Here is an 11,912-nt window from a genome sequence, read left to right on the forward strand (position 1 = left end):
AATAAACATGAACGAATTTCAAAGAAGTATGAACCAGGCCATGTACGATTGAATTTTCACAAACAAGATCATGAACGCATTTAAAACATATATAGATATAAGCCCTCTTACAGTATTCGATTTATAAACAAATCGTGCAGAAGTATGAGTTGCTCGGTTCTGGACAGAAAATGTGGTTCCCTGATCAACTTTGGCACTACTTCTCGGCTTAGTTTGCTGTAGATGATTGCTTGAAACTGGAACAAGAAGTATGCTCGAATTTGGACAGAGTTTATGCTCCAACACTTTGACAGAAGTCTGCTCGAAAATGACAGAGCTGGAACCCGAAATGTGAAGTGGTGGTGCTCGAAATTTGTGTGATTTCCTTGAGGTTTCTGCCACTTATTTATAGGAGAAAATCAACAGGTGAAGGGTCTCCTCATTCATGGCCAATAATGTTCATTAACAGCCATGATTCCTCATTATTTCAGCTGTTACAATCTCTTGGTTTCTAGCTATTACAATCCTTGGCTGATACATGCAACATTAATCTGCATACTCATTGTGGCTGTTACAATTCTTGCCTATGACAAAAACGTGGCTTCACATAACTAATTTAACCAATTTAAAATTTAAGATGCATAATTTGTAGCTTATGAAAGTAGCTTACAATACATCGAAAATATTTAAATTATCATTAAAATAATGTAAATTGTTTTCAAAATTGGAAGTAAATTTGCAAGTGGGTCAAAGAAAAAAAAAGAATAAAAAATTATAAAATAAACTAAAAGTGGGACATATGTCCAAATATAAATGGCTTAGGGCATTGCCCTTGTGGTAGGGTCGAACCAACCCTCAATGTACTTAGAGACCTTTAGTTAATAGTTTTAACTGGTTCAGAGAGAGCTTCTGCAGTAATGCTTCTTATTCTTCTGCTATTCTCTTTTAAGCTCTTCTGCTTCTGCTATTCTGTTTCACAGCTTCTGCTTCTGCTTATGTTTCTGTTGATGTGCACAATTGTTTGTTAAACACCAAAACTTAGATATTTGATTTCCTAACAATTTCTCCCTTTTTTGGTGTTTGACAAAACTTTAAGCAATTTATCACTTTGTGTAACGCCCCGATTTTATCTTAATTGACTTTATTTGAGATAATCGGAGATTCCAGAGTTCAAGAGCCGACTTGATTTTGATCAGGGTCTTTTTGCAAATTTCAAATTTTTCAGGGACTAAAATGCAATTTTGGACTTAAATAGATATTTAAGCAAGTGTTGGCCTTGATTATCCGGACTTGATAATCCCACATTTAAAGACATGCATTGCATTATGCATTTGAATTAAGTTTTGAGATGATTTTTGGATTTGCTTTTCTTGTATATATGTATCATGTTTTGATATATTATTTGATATGCATGTTTGTCTCTTTTACTGGGGATTGTATTCTCACCGGATTATCCGGCTGTTGTCTTTGTTTGTATGTGTACTTGGCAACAGGTGGGGCAGGACCGAGTCAGAGTAGACCTGGTTAACATCAAGAGCAAGAGATAGAAGTGAGACTTGTTTAGAAGTCGAATCAGCAGGTCAATCTAGTTTATGTTTTGCGAACATCTTTTGTCATTCGAACTTCTCGTTTCGTATTGTAAGCAAGAATCGATGTAGGTACTACCGAATCGGATGTTTTTCTTCCCTAAACTTTTTCTTGTATTGTTATTGGCTTGTCAGATGCTTTAAATGCAAGTGTTTAGGTTTGGTTGGATTTATTTTCGGTGCCTTGGATTTTTGGGCGAGAGGACGGCGCGGGTGCGCGGCCTTTTGGCGAGGTAAGGGCGCGGGCGCGCGTTTTGAGAGCGCGGGTGCGCTGGTTCTTGGCGAGGCGAGGGCGCGGGCGCGCGGTCGTTTCCCTTTTAAAAAAAAAAAAATATTGTGATCGCTTTGATTCTTGGTTTCTTGTATGTTTAATTGTTGTTTACTCCGAGAATAGTGGTTTAGAAACGAGGTCTCACATTAAGTTGTATCAGAGAATAAGATTCTTGGTTGAACTAGAGTGAGCGGGGTAGATCGAGTCTGTGTGTATTGGCTCCTCGCATGTGTTTGAATTATTTAACTGTATATTTAATTTCATGCGAGCATGCTTTATTGTTGAGAATTATTTGAGTTACATGGTTATGTGATTTACTTTTATAAAGCATGATCTACTTGAGATATAACTGCTTATGTTATCGACGGGTATCCGGTTTTTCTGAGCGGTTGTAAAGGGGCACCGGTTGTAGCGATTGAGATATCTTGTGCCCTAACCTTTGTTATTCAGATGGGTCCTCATCGAGTGATAAACAGAAACACACCGCCAGTTATCCCTGCGACTGAGCAAGCTAGCACTGAAGTTGATCAGTTGGATGCTTCAGCAACGCCTATGGAAACCTTGCTGAAGAGGTTTCAGTCGTTCAATCCGCCGTTATTGATGGGTTCAAAAAATCCAGTTGACTGCGAGAGTTGGTTGGATGATATCGATCAGTTGTTCGATTCTATTGATTACACAGATGACCGTAGAATCAGGTTAGTCATTCATCAGCTACGTGGGGTTGCTAAGAGCTGGTGGATCATAACAAAGAAAGCAATGGAAAGTAGAGGTACGGAAGTTACTTGGACTCTTTTTAAATCTGAATTTTATAAGCGGTTTTTCCCTATCTCATATCGCAAAGATAAGGGAGTAGAGTTTGCCAACCTGAGGCAAGGGAATCTGAACATTGAAGAGTACGTGGCTAAGTTTGATAGTCTGTTGAGTTTTGCACCGCTAATTGCCAGAGACGAAGAAGCAAAAGCTGATCAGTTCATTAATGGTTTGAACCCGGATATCTTCACGTTGGTAAACACTGCTAGGCCAGATAATTTTGCGGATGCCATGAATCACGCAAAAGGAGCTGAAGCAGGTTTGTGGAGACAGAGAGGAAATCAGTTTGTGCCTCAGCAGCAGCAAGGACACTTTCAGGCACAATCTTCTCAATATCAGAACCAACCGTTCCATTACCAGAATCAATCCTTTCAGTTTCAGAACCAACCACCGAGTTCTGAGGGTGGTAGCAGTGGAGGTAATAGGAAGGATTACTATCTTCTGAAGGGGAAGCAGTTTAAGAAGCACGGAACCAGTTCTTTGAGCTCTAGTGGCTCGAGGCAGCATGGATTGGGACAGAGTTCGGGTCAGCCAGGCATGTTTTGTGCCAACTGCGGAGGTCGTCACTCCAGTGATCAGTGTAGAGGTATTTTTGGAAGCTGCTATATCTATAACCAGGCGGGGCACTTTGCCAGAGCGTGTCCTCAGCGTGTCCCTGAGCAAGCTCAGAGTGGAAGTTTTTCGAGACAGACAGCTCAGCCTCAGCAACAAGCTCCTACTGTCCACTCTTTTCAACCTCAGCAGCAGAATAGACAAGAAGGTAATCAGTATGCAAGCCAGCCTCCCAGACAGCAGGCACGAGTCTTTGCTCTGTCTGAGGACCCGCAGACTCAGGCTGCACCCAATAATGACAGATCAGGTAACGTTTGATTTTGGTTTTCTATTCTTACTGGACTGTTAGATACTGGCGAGTTAATTGCCTTCTTATTGAAGAATCTGTTTAATGTTTATCGTGCCTCTAAACTTTTGTTGAATCGTTCGAATTTACGAATACTCCAGTAGTGTTGTTAATCTTTCTATTAACCGGATCTTTCAGAAGAATTAGTTGAGACTAGGAATTCTTATCGTTGATTTCTTATCTTTTGGAATGATAATTGTGCTGATCTTTCAGAGTTTTTGAGAATCGTATAGCAGATATTGGTACCAAGAAGTTGTTTGTTATTCTTCAATGTCGGAATTCTTTTGGATTGAATGGTCTTCTTCGATTGTTTGAGTTAATGATGGAATTTGTGCCGATCAGCGCTATCTTCTTATCGAGATTTTGGGATGTATTCTTATTCAGAGGAATCGCGCTATAGTCTGGACATCGAGATAGCTGAAGACGCTCGAGACAGCTGAAGACGCTCGAGACTCAATGTCTGAATCTGAACTTCGAGCTCGCAGCGATCTTATTGATTTGGGGATCTGTTATCTATTTTTCTTATGAAGAGATTTCTGTGATCTTTTCTATGATTTAGGAGTTGGAGTAATTCTTTTCACAGTTGGAGCTGAATTGGAGGCAGGAAAGAGGATTAGATTGTTTGAGATTTCTAACTGCGAATCTTTATCTGAGGAATTGTATGCAGCAGCTGATGTTTTGAGCTGTTCTTATTTTATCTACTATCTAACTTCGATTGACCGATTGTTGGAATCGGCTACCATTTCTATACATAATGACTTTCAGTCAAGACTAGAGTATTGATATCTTGTCAGAGGTCGTCAGATATCATGTTTTTGCCGAAGTCTGTTAGTTTAGATAGAGATATTTGAGGCACTCGTTCTTTCGGCAAGGACTTCGATGAGATTTTGTTGTCTGATTTCAACTCTTTCAGTTCGATATCCTCAGAACGACGGACAGCCAGATCAGACGAGTCGAACTAAGATGCATGTCTTGAGTTGGAACCAGAGACGATTGGATTGTGACTGAGCAGATGAGGATTATGCTGACGAGAATGAGTCGACTTTTGATTGGCGGACTTGAAGGAGTATTTGAGAGACACAGTTCGCGTTGGAACCGTGTTTGATTTCGAGGACGAAATCTTTTCTAAGAGGGGAAAAATTGTAACGCCCGATTTTATCTTAATTGACTTTATTTGAGATAATCGGAGATTCCAGAGTTCAAGAGCTGACTTGATTTTGATCAGGGTCCTTTTTGCAAATTTCAAATTTTTCAGGGACTAAAATGCAAATTTTTACTTAAATAGATATTTAAGCAAGTGTTGGCCTTCCTCTTCACTTCACCTTCTTCCCTACACGCCTCCTCCCCCATTGAAGATTCCCCAACGTGTTCTTGAGCTTCCAGATTTCTCCCCGAGCTCGATCCGTCTGTTGGAATTTATTTCTGAAGGCAGATTAGCAATCACGGCTGTGAGAGCTTCGTTCTACCGTAAGTATTTCTCCGATCAGATACGTTTCATTTTGGGATGTCGTTAGAATCGATTGAGTTGCTAGTATGTTGTTCTTGGCAGAGTTCTGATCGTTTATTATCTGTCGGTTTCGAAATAGAGCGTCGTTCGGATTTGTTATGATTTTTGAAGGGATTTTTGAAATGTTGAGTTTTTATGATTTGTTGGAATTGGATTGTTATGGTTGAATGTTGATTGATAAGAGTTGTTTGGATTGATTTTATGCTGTCTGCGTTTCCGGTTTGATCAGAATACAGCCGTTATGCCGCCGGTTTGAGTTTTGGATTGTCAATCGGTTTGTAGTGTTTGAGCCAAGTCTTCGATTGAGTTGTATTTTGATCTCGAGCCTTTATTACTTCTTTTGACAGATTCGTTTGAATGCCGTTGAGTTGCGATATTTCAAGAGTTTTATCGCTTTGAAGATTTTAGCCGGTATAGTATCGATTTCTTATTATCGATTGAGGAAGTTTGATTGAATCTTGATTGAGGAATTGTTGTTGTTTCCAGGTTGGAGCATCGACGTTGAAAGAGGTATAAGATGACTTAGACTGGAATGGAACGTGTGACTCGAATCCGACTTGATTCGAGTGTTTCGAGGAATCACATACTTGCATGTTATTTGTTTTTACTCGAATTTAGTTGATTGAGTTATGTTTGCATTGCATTCATCTTGAGCTAAGAATCCTTGATTTTATCGGGCAGGACGACCTTTTTATGTTAGACGTTTTGGGGGCTATATTGTGAGTGGCCTGGGTGTAGCCGTTTCACCTAGTGCTAGCATACTCCTTATAGTCGCACCAAAGTCTAGAGGATGGAGATACGTAGCACCACCTCGATCGGGAGAGTCGGTGAGTTGTTTACATGACCTCATCCTCGGGATCCCCAAAAGCAAAAGCAGCAATTTCTTGATTATCCGGACTTGATAATCCCACATTTAAAGACATACATTGCATTATGCATTTGAATTAAGTTTTGAGATGATTTTTGGATTTGCTTGTCTTGTATATATGTATCATGTTTTGATATATTATTTGATATGCATGTTTGTCTCTTTTACTGGGGATTGTATTCTCATCGGATTATCCGGTTGTTGTCTTTGTTTGTATGTGTACTTGGCAACAGGTGGGGCAGGACCAAGTCAGAGTAGACCTGGTTAACGTCAAGAGCAAGAGATAGAAGTGAGACTCGTTTAGAAGTCGAATCAGCATGTCAATCTAGTTTATGTTTTGCGAACATGTTTTGTCATTCGAACTTCTCGTTTCGTATTGTAAGCAAGAATCGATGTAGGTACTACCGAATCGGATGTTTTTCTTCCCTAAACTTTTCTTGTATTGTTATTGGCTTGTCAGATGCTTTAAATACAAGTGTTTAGGTTTGGTTGGATTTATTTTTGGTGCCTTGGATTTCTGGGCGAGAGGACGGCGCGGGCGCGTGACCTTTTGGCAAGGTAAGGGCGCGAGCGTGCTGGTTCTTGGCGAGGCGAGGGCGCGGGCGCGCTGGCTTCGGCGCGGGCGCGCGGTCGTTTCCCTTTAAAAAAAAAAATATTGTGATCGCTTCGATTCTTGGTTTCTTGTATGTTTAATTGTTGTTTACTCCGAGAATAGTGGTTTAGAAATGAGGTCTCACACTTTGTCATTTCCATCTTTTTGACAAACACATAAACTCTTGTATTATGCTGAAGAAATTTTAAATCTTCAGAACTCGATAAATCTTCTGATGTCCAATGTTGCTCTAATGTCTCGTGATGTTTCGATTGATCTTTCCAATATGCTGGAGTTCTTGTCTGCTCTTGATTGTGCTACTAGTGAGCTTCTTCTGATATCACTTGGTCAGGATCTATTGATTTGTTCTTCTGCTGATTAGGATCTAATGATTTGTTCTTCTGCTGGCATCCAACTACTTTATTTACTTTATTTCTGAGTTGGATTTGCTGCTTATTTTGTTAGCATTCCCCCTTACTTACTGCTTCCGCTGAAGTCCAGTCATCTGATATTCTGTTGTTGTTGATTGGACTTTATCTAATTGTTTTAACTTCTTTTGCTGAGAAATTTTTTTTCATGTAATAGCCCGTTCTTGGTTTAGATATTCTTAAGAGATCATAGATTATGAGTTCGGTTGTTTCCAATAAAGATCTCTTCATGTTTCTATCAGTACCTGTCATTTCATTGGGAAATATGAGCATGAAAGCAGCTCTTCATATTCTAATTTTCATCTATAAAATAAGAAATGGTCATAAAATTAAATTATGGAGGTACTCAGACGTATTTGTGAAGATGAGGTTGCAAAAAAGATACAATTTCTAAGATCCAAGATAGAGTTTCTCAAGGGAGTTGTAGTGACCCGCATCGTGATCACCTACTAATCAGAAGATTAAGCATGCAATTAAACGATAGATAAACTTAATCAGAGTAACTGCGAAACTTTAAAATAAATCAATACCATGTATTAAAGCCTAGTGGTCAACCCTGTTATCCAGCTTTGGTCACCACCTAACCTCCCAGTCCCCAGGAGAACTACCTGCATCTGCCCCATTGAATGGGGCATCCAGATAACAGAAAAATAACCGGAAGTGAGCCTAATACGCTCAGTACGAGAGTATGAGTATACACTGTTATATGCGCATGAATGCAAATAAACTGGGTACCAAGACACTGAGGTCAAGAAACAATCTCATAGACCGAGCCCAGGGTATATAACACGCTGCGCCGTCGCATCAGAAGGTGGCTCCTATACCAGTGGATATTGGTGACCTGATACTAGTACATATGTCCAATCATCACGGTGACCTGACACAAGACTTACGTATCCAACCATCTATAAACTCATAGGGTGAGCGCCCTACTATAGGATACCTCTAAGGTAAAGGCTCAATATGCTCATTTATGCAACATAAAATCATGACATGTTGTATATAAACGCATATAAAATATGAAATCACATAATTCATGCAAACACATAATACATGCATACTCAATTTGGATATCTCGAATAATACTTTCGTACCTCTCTAAGGCAGATCCTAGAAGCTCCTTTTCTACGTTCAAGCCTACCATGCAACACTACAACATAAATAACCATGCATTATCTATCATGTCAAACATCACCTAACATGATTTAAAAGTATTAATTAAATTCTAGCCTACTCCTTATTTTCTATAGGGAACCAAAGCCATACCTTCGTCCATCGTCAACCCACTGATGTTGCATTCCCAAGAGTCTAGGCATAGCCTAGCTACGACCCCTGGACGCCTCGCCAGAGCTCCATCGCGTGGCTACTACTACGGACACTGTCCGTTATAAAAAATTACTACATACTTCAACTCTTAAAATAAGATTACTCAAAAGCTCTTAAAATCGAGCTAACATGGGCCAAGGAGAGGTTTGGTACGATTTCAAATGAGACCCCCTCGTCCCCTATTTATAGGACGAGTTCGGATCGTCCGAACCCCTCTTCGAACGATCCGAACCTTTCATGATGTCCACGTTGCATGCAGGCCAAGTTCGGACGGTCCGAACCCTCTTCGGATCGTCCGATCCCACTCGTCCGAGACACTTGTAAAATCCTCATTGCCACTTGTCCTGGTGACACATCGGACGGTCCGATCCTAAACTTTGGAGCGTCCGATCCGGCCATATGACATCGACAATGACATCATATCCTACACGAGATTGAGACATTTTTACCTGGGTAAGTTCGGACAATCCAATCCCTTGATCGGATCGTCCGATCTCACTCTGAACTCAAATCGAGCCTCCGAACTGTCTTTGTTAAGATCCTCCAAACTTCCCGACCTTAATAAGCCCATTAACCATTTTTCGGGCATTCTGAACCCAATTTCTTGGTCCGTTAGATCTTATTCAAATCTCTTAATCATATTTATTGAATCTAAACATGATTAGCAACTTAATCTTGTAAAATGGAGCAGGACTACTAAAGGAGTTCTACTAACTTCCGCTCGTGTAGAAAGTGCAAGACTGGAGAAGTATATGCAGAAACTTGGTACAACCAGGTCTGAGGAAGTCTTTAGTCCTGATGGCATCTACCTCCTTTCACTTATAAAAGAACTACGTTATTTAGATAAAATTTCTGCACATACAAGATACCAGATGGCTTTAGCTGGTGAACTGAGTATTTATGTAAGGTTGTAGAAGATGGCAGTGCATAGACAAATTTGTAATTCTATGAGACAAATATAAATAAACTCTATTTTTTTAGTGTTGCTTCTATTTTGATTTATTGCAATTAATCAAGACTTACTAACTATAAACATTTGAAGACATAAATAAGTGAAATTGATATGAATAAATAAGAGGTGAGATGGCTTACTCTGAATCGTAGTGAGTGATTGCTGTTTTTCAATGGTTAAGTCTGTTATGCTGCATTTATCGCTAGTCTATCATGTATATTTTGATAGATCTTCCTGTCAAGCGAATCATAGGTCGTTGTTGCTTCCAATATGAGAGGGTTTCTCCATTTTCCTAAGCATTTATGTCACATCATTGGAAAGAGTGAGTATTTATATATGAATCTTCGTATACTGTGAATGCGTCTATAAAAGGAACACTTTGAACTGGAATTGAATATACACAACATGATAAGTACAAAATGTCTGATGAGTTTGAGGCGAGAAATAAAGTGTATGAAGATTATGTTTCCCAGAAGATAGAGTCTCTCCGAGCTAATATTTCCGAGCTCCAAACTCTCAATGTTGCGGTTCTATTTCCGAAGGAGAAGAATAGGTTGAGAAAGTATAAGCAACGATTGGTGACGACCAGAGTGGAGACGTCTACAGTGCTGAGGGTGTTCGTCTTCTGATGCCCTTGAAAGAGCTTTAGATAATAAATCTATTCTCACTTTATGTTGAGTTTCATTCAGGTGAAATGGCCGTCTGGATGAACTTCTGAAAAATGGCCGCAAAGTTGGAGGTTAGGGGTGGGCAATCGGATCGGGTAGTGTGGGTCCCGACCCGACCCGAACCCTATCGGGTGCAAAAATCGGGTAGATCGGGTTTTTAATCGGGTTCGGTTAGTAACCGAACCCGAATAATATTTAGTCGGATCGGTTTCGGGTAGTGAAATTCTACCCGAACTACCCGATCGGGTACCCGACTACCCGAATTTTTTAAATTTATTTAAAAAATATATAGGTTATATTAAATCAAAAGGGGGCAAATCCTCTTCCTCCATCGCCGCCGCAAAATGACCACCAGATTCAAGAAGAACCGCAAGAAGCACGGCCACGTGAGCGCTGGTCACGGCTGTATCTTCCACAAGCTCCGCAACAAGTTCTTCTGCCCCACTATCAACGTCGACCAGCTCTGGTCGATGGTGTCGCAGGAAGTGAAGAACAAGGCGTCCAAGGACAATGTTCCGTTGATTGATGTGACGCAGTTCGGGTAGGCATGCTTAATGGACCGGTTCGGCTCGAAACCGAACCGGAACCGGCCCATTAAACCCAGAACCGGACCCGGTATGTAAGAACCGGACCCGGAACCAAGTCCAATCCATTAAGTAATGGATTGAATCGGTTCAGGATTTTTTGAACCGGTTCATCCGGTTCGGCCCATAACCGGAACCGACCCGGAACCGGACCAAAACCGTTTAAAAAATTAAAAAAAAAACAAAAAAAGGGGGAAAACAGACTGGAAAAATAATAAAAAAAAAAAAAGGAAAAACAATGCAATTGGGCTAACGGCTTTGTAGCCTTTGGCACAATTGCACATGCATTAGTCGTTTGACTTGTCAAGTCAAACGGCTAATGCATGTATTTATTAAATATTAATATTAAATACTAATTGCAAATTGTAAAAAAAAAAATTGTTTAAACTCTTAATACATCTACAAATACTAGTTAATTTTTGAACATTTCACACAACAATTTATTTTCATTCTCTACTCTACTTTTTTCATAATGTTAAATAAATTTTATATTATCATGTACTATTTGAGTTCAAAATTAATGCAAATAAAAGTTATTCTAAAAAAAAATGCAAATAAATGTTTTTCATTATAAAATTAAAATAAGTAATATATATTAAAAAAACAGTTCCGAAACCGGTTAGAACCGGACCGGAACCGGTACGGTTCATATCGAACCAGACATGGGTTCGAATCGGTTCCAAGGTTACTTACCTTGGAACCGGAACCGGTATGAAACCGGTTTCGACCGGTTCCGACCATATTTGATCCGGAACCGGCCGGAACCGGACCGAAACCGGTTCGGTGGAACCTTTAAGCATGCCTAAGTTCGGGTACTTCAAGGTATTAGGGAAGGATTTACTGCCCGCTGACAAGCCCGTGGTGGTGAAGGCCAAGCTCATGGAGAAGAAGATTAAGGAGGCTGGTGGCGCCGTCGTGCTCGCTGCTTGATTAGGGTTTGATTGATTTTTGTTTTTTTTTAATTTTTTATTAAATTCGAAAGATTACTTTTGGAGTTTTGTTTCTTGAATTTGAAATTGAACTACTATATTAATATGAATGTTTTGAATTACGGTAAAAAAAAAAACAAAACAAAACAAAAGGAGGAACACATTAATCCATGTTTGCATTTTTTTTTTGAAAAGGGTAACCCGAACCCGAACCGAATCGAACCCGATTTAATCGGGTACCCGACTAATTTATCGGTTCGGTTTCGGGTAGTATAAAACACTACCCGACTAATCGGGTACCCGACCCGAACTACCCGAAACCCGAATTACCCGACCCGTGCCCACCCCTATTGGAGGTAGATATTGTAAACAATTATCTATGAATAATATCTACTATGGTTAACTGAGTTGTTCTTTTCATTTTATGCACATATTTTCCTTGTTAATGCTACGTGAATGCACAAACAAATAAATAGATAAATATAAAGCAAACAATCACAAAAAAATATATCGA

At 39.8% G+C, this 11,912-nt stretch overlaps 1 protein-coding gene across 1 annotated transcript; it reads left to right on the top strand.

The window, feature by feature from the left end:
- Positions 1-10,229: 10,229 nt before the first annotated feature.
- On the top strand, positions 10,230-11,399 carry LOC140892913 (large ribosomal subunit protein uL15x-like). The gene is made up of 2 exons (XM_073301956.1): positions 10,230-10,426; positions 11,267-11,399. The coding sequence occupies exons 1-2, from the start codon at positions 10,230-10,232 to the stop codon at positions 11,397-11,399; spliced, it is 330 nt and encodes a 109-aa protein (XP_073158057.1).
- The last annotated feature ends 513 nt before the right edge of the window (positions 11,400-11,912 follow it).

Source organism: Henckelia pumila, chromosome 3 (genome assembly GCF_033568475.1).
Source record: "Henckelia pumila isolate YLH828 chromosome 3, ASM3356847v2, whole genome shotgun sequence".
Taxonomy (NCBI): domain Eukaryota; kingdom Viridiplantae; phylum Streptophyta; class Magnoliopsida; order Lamiales; family Gesneriaceae; genus Henckelia; species Henckelia pumila.